General features: G+C 33.3%; 1 protein-coding gene across 1 annotated transcript in view; it reads left to right on the top strand.

Annotated features, from left to right (window-relative positions):
• The window catches only part of LOC150102423 (protein TSLIG3A-like), a 175062-nt gene that overhangs the window by 131609 nt on the left and 26570 nt on the right, over nt 1-16883 (top strand). Inside the window, exon 8 of the mRNA XM_090399464.1 lies at nt 9104-9203. Within this exon, the coding sequence (XP_090255590.1) occupies nt 9104-9203 (100 nt within the window). The remainder of the gene's footprint in view (nt 1-9103; nt 9204-16883) is intronic.

Genomic DNA, 16883 nt, shown 5'->3' with positions numbered 1-16883 from the left:
TGTACCCTCCAATAAACTGGATATGCTACACTTTTTTAAAGAATTGACAACTGTTTCAACTTTAATATCATTCCATGCCTTCATAATAAATTCACACAGTACATCAATTTCAAGTGGACTTGTATTGCTACCTTTGTATATGATTTTTTATCACTAAGTGTTCATTTATTCCACTTTTTGTGAAGACCGTCCTTAAAAGTCTGTTCAGGCAAACATCAAGGGTTGGATGGCTGGTTTTAATCACCATAATAACTACTATGTCAGTGTTGTTCGTGGTTAGGCATTTCTTTGTTTCCTAAGTCAATTGACTATTAAACATATTCCATACCAAGAGATTATGCTGTTTTCTAAAACCATCAGGTCCCCTATTCCCCATACATCATCAGTCCATTCTGGTTGGCCAAGTGGTGAGCATAAATTATTTTAAAGGTATTACAACAAACAAACTAAATTATAAAAAGGTAGTTATTTACTGCTTATATTTTGCTGGATTTCAAAGGCATCTTCAGAGCAAACAACATGTTATTTAGGATTTTAGATGTCTGTTACAGTTTGAATTGTTTCACTCGCTCATTGCTACGTGTAAACTATAACATGTTTAGCATGTTGTTTCCTCTAAAAATGCTGGTTTGAAATCCAGCAAAATATAAGCTAGTAAATAAACATCTATTTATTATTTAGTTTGTTTAGCGTTGTAATACCATTAAATAAGTTAAGAATAATGTTCAACACCTAAGCTTGTCAACTAGAAGTGGTTAGCATATCTGATCTCCAGCCAGCAGGCTGTGGGTCCGTAACTCACCGTGTGAATAGATCTTTGTGGTTGTCTTTAGGTGAGAGATCATTCTCCTCACCTTGAGGGAGGTGGTCACAGTTTGAGACCACCTCTCCATTATATTGGGGACCTGAAGCGGCATGAAAAAATTCGATGTTTGGCGTCTAGACTTTGTAAAAAAATCAGTAAAACATACAGCAAAATTATAAAATTAACCTTTTAACTGCTGAGATACTAAATAACCAGTATGATCCTCCTTGCTGAGTTATTTTCACAATTATAAAATATTCTATAATTATATAAGATCATGAAAAAATGAACATAAATTTTGTAAAAACTCACCATTCATGATGTGGATGTTTGTAGATGATCCAAATTTTCAAAAATTCTCATTTTTAAATATTAAAAAAAATACCACACGCAACACATTTCATGCAGGGTCGTCCAACAGAGGTCACTAATGTATATAATAATATGAATAGTCACTATAGTGTATTACACATTTTTGCACAGTTTTCTTGTATAAATTGAAGTTACTGAACAAAACTTTTATATAGGAATTTTATTTTCAAGTTAGGGGTGTCCAAAATTTATCTTGAAATTTATTTGTTTATTCCATGTCAAATAATGTTACACGCAACTTCAAGTGAGAAACACCTCCCAAAAATACTTTAGTAGTGTGTGATAATTTTGAAAGCAGGGGTGTACACATAAGGCTATGCCACATTTGGCACACATATATCGGCTCTCTTTTCTTTTTCTTTGCCCCAATGTAGTATTTGAACACACATGACAATGCCTAGTGGGATTTGCTTTTTTGGGTATGGGTGGCACAGGTGTTAAGAAATGTCTTTCCCTCAGCCTGAGGGGTTCGTCACCCTATGATGGTCATCCAGATGTAGCGGTTGGTCTTGGCATGTGGAACTTTTGAAAAATTTCTCTGATGAGAGTCAATTGAAAATTAGCATGTGTGATATTTTCTTTTCACCAGTATGTACATTATACAAAATATGTGAATTGCGAACAGTGAGATCCAAGAGATGGAAAAAGAATTTTCTTTACCATTTGACGGCCTTTCACACACATTCAAGAGAACTGGCCATCATGTCTGTCCTGTCCACAGCCTCCATATTCCTATTATAATCCATAACACATTCAGGTTTCATTATTGGTGTGTTTGTTGTCCTGTCAACTTTCCTTGATTGTTTCATAGAGTCTGTGTGGAGTGTGGTCAACATACAAACTTCTCGTTTATCAATCCATTTTACCACCATCATATTATCTGTGTGTCTGGATTCTACCTGTCCTTTGTCTAATTTTTTGTTCAGTTTCAGCAACTCTTTCTGTTTTTCCTAACAGTCTCACATGCATTGGTACCATTTTTATGTAGCCAGTCGTAAAGAAGAGGGCCAGAATACCAATTGTCTAACCACAATGTGTTCCCTTTCTGCAAATACTTTGCCACTAGGGTTTGCACCACGGCCCCAGAAATCCCAATAATGTCTGTAGTTTCCCCTGTGTACACTACAAAATCTAACACACATCCAATCACACAACACAAAAACTTTGATTCTGAATCTGTGTCTTTTCGAAGGAATGTACTGTTTGAACTGGAGGCGGCCCTTGAATAGTACTAAGCTCTCGTCAATACATATATTTTGAAAAAGGGTAAATACATCACTGTAGGTTTTTCTCAGATGATCGATAATTGGCTGTAGTTTGTGTAGTCTTTGTCCTGGAACCTGAGTTTTATTGTCATTGAAATGTAAAATACGTAAAAGTAAAAGGAATCTGTCCCTGGACATGTAGTCTGTGAACTGTGGAGTAGCTATGAGGGGATCCTTAGACCAATATTCTGCTATTGTTAGTTTCTTTACCCTAGCCATAAGCATTATGATTCCAAAAAATATATATAATTCCTCTAGGGTAGTATTTTTCCATTTTTGCAAACAAGATTGGGATGCTGGTGGTAGCTTCTGAGTCAGAAATACATAATATTTATTAGTTTTGTCAACAATATGTTGCATTATATGAAGGAAGAAAAATAGTTTGAAAAAATCAAAAACAGTTGAACCATCATCTATAATTGCTGAAATACCTGAATTATCATTATTGAATTGGTGAACTGTTGGACGAAAATTTGTATCGCTCCATTGAAACAATGCAGGGTCAGTATGATTTCTTTTTCGCAGATGCACTGGTGCTAGTGGTTCGTTATCTGAAATTTCACTATCACTATTTTCACTATTTTCTCAAAAATAAATATCATCATTGTCACTGAAATCTGATAAATCGGAAGGTAAAGTTTCTAATACTTTTACTAATTCCGCCTCAGTAGAGAACGCTGCTGTCTGCTTGTTGAAACCCTTTTTACTAACCCTGGAACCACCGCATCACGTGATCGCCTGGCTCCTATTGTCAAGGACAGCTCTGATAACATTGTGCATGGTCTCACAATTTTTTACGAAGATAGCACCACAAAGCACACAGAAGCTTGAAAATTAGTTCCTTCTAATCCTAAGAGATGGCATTATAAGCCCACTCAATTCAAATGCTTTCACAAACTAAATTAAATGAATATTAAACATCAAAAGTTCAAATTGAGTTAACTTGATCCTATCAAGGTCGCCATTTTTTTCCGTGCTCGACTTAACTCGACTGTAGCAGTTAAAGGGTTAATAGAAAAAATAGAAAAAAAAAAAATCCTTAGCCCACTTACTGTACTGATATAGTATAGAATGAGAGTCATATAAACATTAAAAAAAAAAAATCCATATTTTAGTTCTTCTTCGTCCATCCAACCATATTTCTCATTCAAATGACATAAACAAAAACTCCAGTAGAGAACTTGATTTTAGACTTCTTCCTCCCCCTCCTCTTGAACACAACCATTGGTGTCAGTTTTGTTTCATTGACAATGCAAGCTACTGCAAATTTTTGTGCCCTGTTATCTTCATATATATCATTTTTATGCTTTTATGTCTGTATATATTATGTAACAAGAGAAATTAGTAATTTTGTAGTCAACATTTGATGGCGATTTCTGCACATTTTATTTATTTATTTTTTTTGCCTCAGTACTAAACTCTCTCTTTCTCTCTCTCTCTCTCCCTTCCTCCCCATAAATTGACTACACCTTGAAGCAATGGTAAAGTCTTTGCAGTTCTTGATTTTCTTTTGGTCATTTGCATGTCATAATGCAGATTTTATTTTTTGATGCAACATGTTTCTGATGCTCACAAACTATGTTCACTAAATGATTCTCTAAATTCAGTCAGTGTGCCTTTCCTCTTTTCATTCACCGTTGCTCCTACTGATACTCCTTAATATATCTTCCTTGAATCTCCAGTCTTTCACCATCCTCTCTGCTACACCATATTCTCATGTGGCGACAGTTATTGTGCTCCTTGGTGTATGTTAAAACTTTCAGCTTAAATTCATTTTAAAAATTTTATGGAATTTACAACCGTGTAAAAAAAACTTTTTTTATTATACCGACGTTTCGATCTTCACATCAAGATCATCATCTGGAGCATACATAAATATACAGGACAAGCTGAGTTACATCATTGACTGTAAGGTAGAGAAACAATGATTTGATCACATGTTATTCTACTGGTGTGACCTCTGGAAAAAAAAAAATTATAAATTACATCAAGCTAAATTCTATTTTACAATGACAGGAATAAACATTCTTTTAGATGGTTTTCTTTCAGAAACAATTGGTGTCCTATTTTTAGTATTACAATTCTTATTTTTGATTTACAATACTGGATTTTCTACAGTCCTGTTTATAGTTGTTCTTAGTGAGGAAGGTCGAATATATACCTTCCATATGTTTGGGATTTTTAGACCATCATTATTGTTCAGGTTGGGGTGGTTGATAATAATCTCAAAGGCTTCCTTGAATTTCCGTTCATACTATGTTTTAGTGTGATGTAGACAGCTGGTGGTTTTCCAGTCAATTCTGTGTAAGGTATTCAGGGCATGATCAGAAAGACCAGCTTCACCATAATTATTATATTTAATGTGTCGTTTATGTTCCTTTTGTCTAATAGGAATTGTGTGTCCTGTTTCTCCTATATATGGTATGTTGCAAGTACGATAAATCCGATATACTCCAGGTTGGGCTAGTGGAGGGAGTGGGTCTTTGGATGAGTTGAGTAAGCTTTTTAATTTTGCAGGAGGTTTAAAGGTGGCTTTGAGGTTGTACTTTTGTAGTACTCTGTTTATTTTGTCTGATATTCCTTTAATGTAGAGAATGGTTATAGTTTTACTGTAGTCTGGTTTGCCTTTGTTTTTTATTGTGGTTTTGTAGAGAATTTTGTTAATAGTGTTTTGGTTGTATCTGTTTTTTTGTAAGTTATTACTGATAATTTTAAATTCGTCTTTCAGTGCCTGTTCACTGGAACAGATTATCTGAGCTCTGTTTTTTAGCATGTTGATTACACCTAGTTTTTGTGTTGGGTGGTGGTAGGAGTTTATGTGTATATATTGTCCTGTATGTGTCGGTTTTCGGTAAACAGTGAAGGAAAGATTGCCCGAGGGAAGACGTGTGACAAGTGTATCTAGAAATGGAAGTGTGTTGTGTTTTTCAATTTCAATTGTGAACTGTATGCATTTGTGTTGTTTGTTTAGGTGGCTAAGGAATGTGTCTAATGTCTGGCGGCCATGGGACCAGATTGCGAAAACATTGTCAACGTTTCTAAGCCAGACTTTGGGTTTTAGAGGGGGGAGGAATCTAGGACTAGTTGCTCAAAATGTTCCATGTAAAAGTGAGCAATGGGTGGGGGGGGGGATAATGGTGAGCCCATGGCTGTGCCTTCTTTTTTGTAAGTAGAAGGCATTTTGCCATACAAAATAACCTGACCGTAATACATGTGCAAAGAGCGCAATGATATCTGGAGGGAATTTGTTCTGTAGGAGAAGGATTGTGTCATTAATTGGGACATTAGTCAAAACTGACTAATAAATCATCTTTTTCTAATGTAATGTCTTTGATGTTGTTTATGAAGTGTTGTGTGTTTTTGATATAGGAGGGGAAATGACCTACCAACTCCTTGAGTGTTGCCGCTAATTTTTTGGCTAAGTGATATGTTGGGCTATCAATTTCTTCAACGATAGGTCTTAGTGGGATGTTTTCTTTGTGAATTTTCGGTAGCCTGTAAATTCTTGGGGAGCGCGCGTAGTGAGGAAACAGTTTTATGACCGTATCTTCGGGCCATGTGGTAATTGACTTAAGTAGTTTCTCTGCTTTGTTTGTTGTTCTGTTAGTTGGGTTGTAGTTAACTAATTTGTATGTGTTATTGTCAGAGACCAGCAGATTAATTTTTTCTATATAAGAGGTATGGTTTAAAATGACAGTGACATTTCCTTTATCGGCTCTGGTTATTACTATGTTCGGATTTGTTTTAAGTGATTTTATTGCTGTTAATTCGTGTTTAGTTATGTTGCTTGTTATTGTTTTGTTATGGTTTAAAATGTTGGCGGTTTCTATACGTATTTTGTCTGCTATGTTATTAGGTATGAATCTTAGGCCTCTTTCCATATTACAAATAACTTCAAGTTTGTCTATCGATTTCGGTGCTATAGCAAAATTTAACCTTTGTTAAGTATAGAGATTTCGTCTTTGTTTAGAGCGTGGTTAGATAGGTTGACTATGCTATTGATACCTGTGGGTGATTGGTGGCTCCTGTTGTTTCTTGCTTCTGGTTGGTTGTTGTTGTTCACTGTGGCAAACTTTGAATATGGCGGCTGGTTTTGTCGTTCTTTTAGTCTTTGGAATTTGGAAATTAGGTTTTCTTTCTTCGTTTGTTGGATGTGGTTTGCTGTGTTGTTTGTAATCTTTTCTAGGATTATCCAGATATCTGCGTTTAAGTAGCTAGACAGCTCCGTTTTTTCTTTTAGTAGTTGGTTTTGTGTAGTGGCTAGATTCTTTCTGGTAGCTTGGATCTGCTCTCTCTCAGTAGTGCTTTCTCCATGCAGTGGTATATTCGTTGTGCCTTTGTTGAAGTGAATTTTCTCTTTAGCCTGATGTAATTAGGAAGGATATTGCTGTCCCTACACTGTTTTAACTCAGCTTGTCCTGTATATTTATCTCCAGATGATGATCTTGATGTGAAGGTCGAAACGTCAGGATAATAAAAAAAGTTTTTTTAACATGGTTGTAAATTCCATAAAATTTTTAAAATGAATGCTGATCACTGTGTAACCCTAAAAGAAAGGATTCAGCTTAAATCTATCTTCATATCTTCCTTTGTGTAGGGATTGGAACCACAATGCGATCTTATGATGTTCTTGAAATTGTTAAAACAATATTCACTAAGAAAGAGTTATAACATTTTTAAAGTCTAAAATTTTATGGTATTTTAAACAAGTTTCTCATGTATTTCCTTATTTTAACAATAGAACTTTTTTATTAATATACTAGCCAGAAAAAGATAAGTTTTATAGAAAGTGTTAAGACTTTTGCAACTGTGTCTTGTCAGCATCATGTACTCCCCCATGCACCATGAGAGTGAATCAACAAGCTTGCACATATGCTATGAGTCAGTACATAACACCATGCAGTACATTACTGTAGGAGCTAGCCTATTATTTTCCCTTGCTAAATTTAAAGTTTCAGATTTTATGCCTGGAGTATAAGATCACTTCTTGTTTCAGCATTTTTTTTTTTTTTTTTAACTTCAAATATCATCCTGTACACTGACATACATTATTTGGAGAGTAGTCAGACATCTGCTATTCTGTTTGGCAAAGCAGACAACTTTGTTCTGTGCAATTGTTAGTGATGCTGCTGCCTCAGTATCTCTATCTGTTGAATCAGTGCAATCAAAAAAAGTAAACCAGTTAGAGAGAGACCAAGATCTCCAGGAAAGTGATGCTGTTAGATAAGTTGAGCTTTCACAATTACAGTGTGTGTGTGTGTGGGGGGGTAAATTAAAGTTCAGAAGATTTTTGACATTATGAAATGTCATATATTCTTAATTTTGCTTGGCTTTATATTAAGGTAATTGAAATTGGGTGGTTATGGAATATGCAATTATGTATTCTTTTTAGGCAATGCATATTGAGAAAATTCACTTACTCCTGTACAACCAGTAGTGCATATGCATAAGGCAGAGCTAAAAAAAAGTCTGGACTTCTCACGGCACACGCCCACATCATAGTTCATACTAAAGATACCCTTAATCCTTTCTTTCTTTCACTGTTACATGGTGTGCAGCATTCATAATGTAAAAATTATGGAGACTACTACTGTGTTGGAGCAATAACTCAATATTTCAATTTATTTAATTTTAGTTATTATTCCAACACAGTAATAATCTCCATAATTTTTCCATCATGAAGACATTCTTAGGTTGGAAAGACTGGGTTCGATTCTCATGATAGCACAGGAACATTTATAAGGGCTCAGTGAGTACTTTTCCTTACCAAATCTTTTGGACTTTTCACAGCAGTCAAAGAACCTGCATAGTTTAGAGACATAATACACTTGCTACATATTTGCGGTTGCATTGACACAATCTGAACAACCAATCACTCAGTAAGATTAAGATACCAAAACATTTGTCAAATTCAAAAAAATTCATTTTGACAAATTTCATTATTATGTTGAATTTCTGTTACTACTTGACATCATTTTAGTAGATAATTAGACTAGTTTTCATTTAAAGTAAGTGAAGAAAATTCCAGAAAAATCCTCTTTTTTTCTCTCTTCAACTAACTGAAGGTGAGTTAGCCAGTTCCATATGGAAATGGTTTCCTTCTTGGAAACTCAGATTTTTCACCCTCGTAGATGGGTAGATCAGGTGGAGAACACATACAGTTAATGGACATAATACACTGGCCTCATGTTCTTAGTTACTTTAGCTGAAATTCCTACAACCAAACCAAATCATCCTCTCCTCCATTTGGAAAATTAAGCACTATCATTCACCACCGTAAAAAAAATCCTGCATACACATCACTGCAGTAGGATAATGTCATTTATGAGCTTGAGATCTTAGGTATTTCATTACTGGCATGATTATTAATTCAGTGAATAATTTAAAAAATGCTTATATAATAAAACAAAAAGGATCATAATTGTTCTGCTTATTTGCAATAAATATGCTTTCGTTTAATATATATTTCTTCTCATATGAAAATACATATATTATGTAAACACAAAGAATTACAGCAGCTATAATATTAAAGCTTCATTCAGCTTAGGATGTTATTACATATACATTTTTTTTTTTTTTTATGGATGAGACTATATCATTTCTTTATATATACTGGCATCACTTAATTTAATAAATTTCTCAATTGCAATTATTTCTCAAGGACAAAGAGGACATTATGGCCAAAGTTTTTTTACCCAGACGGCGGCTTTTGAATGTAGAACCATCAGTGAGCATAGCTGACCTTCTGGCAGCAAGAGAAGGTGAAACATAATCTTTTATAATTATTCTTGAGGATTTTTGATATTTTTTATTACGTTTATTATATCTGTTATGAAAACTAGTGTGCTTTTTTTTTTTTTTTTTTGTTACTGTTATTTTAATTTCTTCAAATTAAAATGAAAAACACAAAGAATAAGTAATGCTGTTTATTTAAGGCATGTATTTCAGCTGAATATTACAGCCATCACCAGTGGCAACAATAATTAATTACAAAGTAAAATGGGAACAGTGGATTGATTTGAAAAAAGTGTCCTGTGATGTTATACATAAAACAACGGTATGTCTGAGGAAATATTGCAGTATTAATTATTCATTAGCTATTTTAAAAAAAAAATTATTGATGTTTGATTAAAATAAGGCTTTCCTTTATCTTAGATAGAGAGAGGCAGTTGTTCTGATTTAAGTTTGGACGATGAAGTAAGGCCTCAGCGCTTTCTTTAAACTAGCGTTTCAAATTTATACCGACGTCGATGAAGTAAGCATACTTCAGATCATAGGATACTGTGGTCTGTATCTATTCTGTGCTATACCAAGCCAGATTTTTCAGATTTACTGTTGCTAATATAAGATTGGTGTTCTTGTACTCTCTTTTCTAGAGCATCCAGTTTGTCCAAAGTAATAATGATGACACAAGGAACTTGGTAGACACCAACGAGAGCTAGATGAGACCATTTATCTTTTGACGATAGAAACCATATAATTTGTTGATATGAAGAAAAGTAGCTACTAAATTGTATTTCTTAAGAATTCTGGAAATGGGTTCTGAGATGACAGAAATATATGTGATTGGAACTTGACATAGTTTCCTTGTTATTTGAGGTAGGATTATAGGAATTAAAAAACTGTTATGTGGTCCTTTATGAGAAGTCATTGATGTTCATATATCATTTGATGTTTAAGACTTCCTGCTGTGATAGTTGAGGTGTAGAACAAATAGCATGTGCACATTGCAAGAAAGTTTTTATAATTCCAGTTTCCTGTGATGGATGGTGAGCTGATTGCTGTTGAATGTAGCATCTAGTGAAAGTAGGCTTTTGATAAATGGAAGTAATTAATTCCCCTGATGGTGAGCAGAGGAGTAGAATATTTAAAAAGGACAATTGGTTATATTTTTTTATTTTCATAGAAAATGTACTTTGTGGATGTAGATTGTTTATATTAGATCAAAAAAAAAAGTAGGTAATGTGTCTTCATTATGGGACCAGATAGCAAAAATGTCATCTATAAGAGATGAACCCGAAATGAAGGCTTGGGGTGTATGGACAAGAAAAGGACGTCTTATAAATTAATATATTTAAATATATTAATTTGTAATTTATATAATTTATAATGTAATATATTAATTTGTAATTTATAAATATGTTTAAATGTTTATAAATCTGGATATTTTATTGGACAAATAAAATATCCAGAGTGCATAACAGAGTCGAATAATTTCACTGTATCCTGTGGCGGAAATGCTTCTGAAAGTAGGCGTAGCATTTCCACAGGATACAGTGTTTATTATATAGTGAAAAATGTTTTCCTATAACTCACTGATATAATGGTTAGTTTTGATATAGAATCTCTCTTCATAAATATTTCTCTTGAGGATACAGGGAAACATTTTTCACTTTATCTAGAAAATTGGAAGAATTTTTTTTTTGAATGAGCAGGAGTTACTAATCTGAGCTTTCAATAGGTGTGCTTTTTTAAAAAGTTGGCTATTCAGTAAGCAGATAAATCTATGCAGTTGATAATTGGACAAAGAGGCGTTGATCGATCCTGTAATAAAAGAGCAGTTTTTCTTTTATAATGGCAGAATCCATAAAAACTGTAGCATTCTTCCCCTTATGCTTTAATTTCAGCTAAAGAGAAATCCAAGCTTCCAACTACAAACATCTCTTTTAGCTGAAATTTTAATAAACCTCTTATGACATAAGTATCTCTTAAGCAACTATTATTTTTAATGATTCTGATTGGAAATGCAGCAGAAATAAATTATATTTGGAGCACATACACAGATTTTGTTGCATTAGTATATCAATTGTGTAATGTGGATTTTTATGCTACTAAAATTGTGTAATTTTTGAAGAAGAAACAACGGAAAGCGAGTTTCTAGAGTATGGATCTCCAACACTTGTTAGAGAACACCTGCACAATGATTACTCAATAGTTAATAAGTGAGAGGTTGAATTTACAATTTAAATTTGGTGTAGAGAAAAGAGAGCGAAGATACTATAAAAGGAAAGTCTATGTTCATTAAAAAAAGGAATTGTATAAAACTAGTCGCACTAAATCACACCGTTCTCAAAAACTTCAACTTCCTTATATGCAAGGAATGCATTAAGAAACTGTTATCCACACACACAGTACTGATGTGGTTTTGAACCTCTCATGTATGCAGTTTGATATTGGGGGGGGGGGTCAGGCATATTCAACCTTAGTTTAATTTATCATCATGTCTGTGGGTGTCTCGATATTTTTAGTATAGGATGTGAAAAAAAGTACTTCATTTTATACAGTAAAACATTACAAATTATTTGCTTTTAATTGAAAAACAAACAAATTTTTAAAAACTGTTAAAATCTGTTCAGATTTTAACAGTTTTTAAAAATTTTTCACATTATTTCACATTTTTTCACATTATTTCACATTAAAAATATTTCACATTATTATAAAACATAGTACTTTGACACATGCATCATGTTGAAATATGAAATGCTCCTTTCATTCTTAAAGTATAGGGTACAGTCTGCATATTTGTGGTAAAAATTGGATTTGAATTTAGAACATTTAGAAATAGCAAGCATATTTCATTTTTGATTATATAAACTGGCTGTTTCCTCTCAGTGAATTCATAGGGACATGTAAAGTATTTTTTTTATAGTTGGTCTCTATAATAATTTTCATTTAGCATGAAATAGATGCTATTATTATGCCTGTGTAGCCTCAGTGGAAGTGGTGCTTGCATCCCCTGCACTATGCCGCCCAAAGATAGACTTATAGTTCAAGTCTAGTCACTGACAGTAGGAACTTTTTCTAAACCTTACCTTACTTCAACCGGTTCCCGAGGTAGCCGATCTCTGGCACGGGCAAGCGAGTTTTTCGTCCCATAAGCTCAAGAAAATCAACGAGTAGAACCCACATTATTTCAGACACTAACATATCCTGTTAGGGATGGGTACCAAGAGATGGCAGCACTTGTTTGCCAGTCTCCTCATCATTGACTGCCTATAATTAGTGATGGATATAGGCTAGCTATCTCTGATTGGCTACCAGTGGAAATTGAACTATCTACTCAGTCTCCAAAAAGCTAGATAGGTTATAAAGGCATCACCTAATCTTTATAAGGGAATAAAAGGCGTTAGCTAATTATTTTTATTATTATATATTACTGAGCTTTAGCCAGGACTTGAGTATCTTTTTTTATTTATTTATTTATTATTATTTTTTTTTATAGCAAGTGAATCGTTCACTATCGCAATGTTTATTATAGTGAGAGTTAGCTATTTTGCCACATCAGTGGCAAATTATCAAAAAATTATGCCAATTATCAAATAAGACTTTTATTTTATTAGAGAGATAATTGATCCTTAAAACTCTCAAGGTCCTTTTAGATAATTCTTCATCTTAATTAATTTGAACTTCAAGGTTTCTAGACTTTGAAAGAAACAACTATGGTTCACTTTATTGATATATTGAAAATGATTTATCTGGTCAACTTAGAAACCAGCACTACAGAAAAGCATTAAGAACAGTTATTCCGAAGTCATTTGGAACAACTGTTCAAAACGAATGGCTGAGGTTTACTTACTCTCTTAATTAAGATGCCTATAAGACCTTTCTGAATGAGGACATTTTTAAAGAATTGTGTTTCGTGCCAAAGATTTTATAACATAAATAGTAATAATGATTTTAATAATTTGTATAGGAATTTTTTCCTCTCTAGAACCAGAGAACTAAGAATCACGATGGTCCATTAACAAACTCTTTGTAATTGTTTAGTCGATGTAATTCACTTTGAATAACTTTAGTTTTAGAAAAAAAATAATGTAATATAGTTTTTTCTTATGGTAATCCCATACAAGAAGTTAGTTTATCTTTCATTGTTCAAGGTACATCTTCATTGTGGATTGACAGAAAGTTGAGAAGAAACTTAACTTTATCATCATCAAATTCCTGATATGTATCCTCAAGGGGTGTACAGGAACCATAAAATGAAAGATTACATATTTAATTCCTTTGTGTCAGATGCAATTAAATGCCTTAGAACAGAGATTACCAAACTTATCTTTTGTGTCCTCTTAAAATGCTTTATAAATTTCATGCCTTTCAGAACAAAGTGCAAGTAAATAAATTCAACATGAAATTTAGCTATGCAATGAGTCATCAGGAATATTTTATATTTCAAAAGATATATATATTTATCATTCTGACATGAGAGATTGCCAAGAATGTAGCAAATCAGTCCTGTGTTTGGATACTGGTCAAGAGAAAAGTAATATGTCAATTTTTGTTTTGAAGAGCTTGAGGTTGTGGCATTTAGGAAATACTTCATGGAGAAGGCAGTTTTCCAGCATATTGAGATAGATAGCATGAAAGACGAATTGAAGTAACAAGTTTAGTGAGTCAGTAGTTGTGTAAAAGGATATTGAACAGCTTGCTTGTGTTACTATAGGTTTAAAAATAGAGGGCGTGATGGATTTCACTTCTGCTGAACGGTGTCCAAAGAAATATCTAATAGAGGAACTATTGGCAAGACATTTCTTGGAGAAAGTTTGATAGAAGGGGGGGGGTCATCAGTTAACTTAACTACTTTCTTCTGTACAGTATCAAGCATTTTTAGAGAGGTCTTAAGTGCACCCAAAAATGTAAGAGCAGTATTCTAAGATTGAGCAGATTTATAATTTGTACTTAGTAGCCAGACAGATGAAAAGTGATATCTTGAGCAAAAAGCCCTTTTTTTTTTCTTTTTTTTTTATATAACTACTGATGCTATACAAATGGGTTCCATAAAAATTCATTCAAAAAGCAGTTCATCGAATAAACAATTAATCACACAACAATTTAACAAATGATAATTCATCGAAAAGCAATTTGTCGAATTACAGTTCATCGCACAACATTCGTTATAAATGCAATTGATCGAAAAAACAATTCACTGACAATGAATTCTTTCATAATTCACCAAAAGATTAACTTTCTTGAAAAACTATTGTTTTCAGTGTTCGATAAGAATACCTGATGTCCTGTAGATAGTTTTCGGTATTGAGACTACATATTAATATAAAGAGTTATATTAAAAATTAACAATTAAAAACCCTGAAAACTACCTACAGAACTGCTTAATCACAGAAACCTACGTCTAATATAACATCACCCAAGAAGTAGGTGGTCATTGAAATGTTATAATTTTACATATTTATATATGTAGGTGGTCATTGAGATGTTATAATTTTGTTGTGTTTTGCAACATTATTCTGTAAGCATATTTGCTGCTTCATTTTGTAGACAGTGATTTACCTCCAGACAAAAACGTTCTTTTTACCTAATTTTTTCAAAACAATGATCAGATTGAAATCAAAACTAGCAAATTTTAAAATAGATCTTAACTATAAAATTTCATTCAGCTAGAGTGAACCTATATTAATCATTTCGAAACTTCTTCACCAAAATTTTCTAATAAAAGTGATCCTGTTGGAATTGAGACTGAACCATACAGATTTCTTGTGAATTTTACAAATTCTGACTTTGCACATATTCCACTGAGTCAAAGTTATTGCAATATACAATGTTTACATAATAATGTCCTTTTGTAGCCCTTAATATAGTTGAACTGAAAACTGCAACAGTTTGACAAATTTCGTCAAAGGTTCAAATACCAAATCAGAGTAAAATTCATCTCATATAACTTGAATGAATTCATTCCATACTACTAATAATAATGGAGCCTCCATAATTGAGTTTGTATAAACAAAGCTCTTTAGTTAGAAAGACCAGAGTTCAAATCCCGTGCATGACATGAAGAATTTTTAGCAGTCCTCTTCACTGAAGGTGAGTTATCCGGTCTCATATGGAGATGGTAGGGTTTTACTCCCAGAAATTCGAGTGTTTCATCCCCCAAACCAGTCCCCATGAACGCACACATCTACGCCCATAAAACACTTGCCGGATAAAGAAGACAATAGGAAACCATCTTGTTCTCTATTCCCTATTAAAATAGCATTGCTATACCCCACAATCATTTGGTTGAGGAGAGAGAGGAGAAATAAGATTTTTTACATACTCTTTTCCAGATTGTGTAAAATACGCGAAATGCATATACTGACTGAAAGGGATATCCCTCAAAAAAGAAAAAAAAATGCCACACATGTCTACATAACATATATAAAGGGAATACCATGCTAAGCATCAATTACATGACAAGTTAATCCATTAAAAACTTCAATTAATTGTTGCTTAAGAACTGTTTTTCGGTAAATTATGTTTCCAAATAATTGTCATTCGATGAATTGCTTTTTCAAGGAACTGCCTTTCAATTAATTGTTATTTGATTAACTGTTTTTCAATTAATTGCCTTTTGGTAAATTGTTTTCTGTGAATTTTCTGGATACCATACAAGTGATGAGAAGATCTTGTCTTAACTGTTAAGCTGAGTAATATCTAAGGTAAGCAGAGAAGAACCAAGGTATTTTTTGCAAGGAAACAGGCAAAATTGTATTTTGGAAGCATTAAACCATTTAGGGCACTGAAAGTAGATAATCTTGATGTGTTTGAGTGCTACTACATGGTTTGTCATATGAGTCAATGGAGGAATGGAGAATGCTGTAATCATAACTTGCCATTCTTCTTGCTCATATATACATGTCATATACATATACTTCATATCCATAACAAACCTTCTCTCAATGAAAGAAAAAGAGTGCATGACAGAGCCTTGAGGAACGCCTTAATAGGAAAATATGAAGAGAGCACAATCTCCACAATAACATATGAACAATCCAAGAGAAAACTGGCAATCCAATTACAAAGGAATGAAGGCAAACTAAGATAACAATTTGCTGAGAAGCTCCTTGATGCTAAGCCCTGTTTGTCAACAACACAAGTTTCTCTGAACCTTTCCATGTTTGTGTCCATAGGTGAGGAGATAGTATGTAGAGCTGATCTTGATTGGCAGAATCCATCTTGGTGCTTCTTGATTAGTTGACTGTTTTCCTGGTGTTGAATAAGTTGAGTCATTCCTTTAGATACAACTGATGTGAGACCAATAGTTTAATGCTACACTTGTCTTCTTATTTTTTAGAATTGGCTATATAGACTACATCCCATTCTGTTATGGACCAATTTTGATTGCTGAGCCCAAAGCAGAGAATCTTTGCTTTACCACTTATTGAGAGTATATCATAAAATTTTTATTTGGTCCTCCACATAACTTTAAAGTCAGTTGTTTTTAATTTTTTGCAAACTTTGAAGCCAATTTATTTAAGTTAAGGGATATTACATCCCATATTGTTTATGTTGCCGAATTGAAGCCTTTGGCTCTTCATATTATTAATAATTTGAAGCCAATTTTTTTCATAGAAGGCTTCAATCAAGTGATTTTGGACATACCTCTCCTCTTCATGTATAAATGAACCACAATCACAACTTATGAATTCAACTCGGAGTCCATAACATAG

This window comes from Typopeltis vanoorti, chromosome 10, assembly GCF_054136105.1.
Source record: "Typopeltis vanoorti isolate ZY-2024b chromosome 10, IOZ_Tvanoo_1.0, whole genome shotgun sequence".
In the NCBI taxonomy this organism is placed as follows: Eukaryota; Metazoa; Arthropoda; class Arachnida; order Uropygi; family Thelyphonidae; genus Typopeltis; species Typopeltis vanoorti.
Note: the sequence above shows the minus strand (reverse complement) of the source record. Positions and strands in the feature narration are given on the sequence as shown.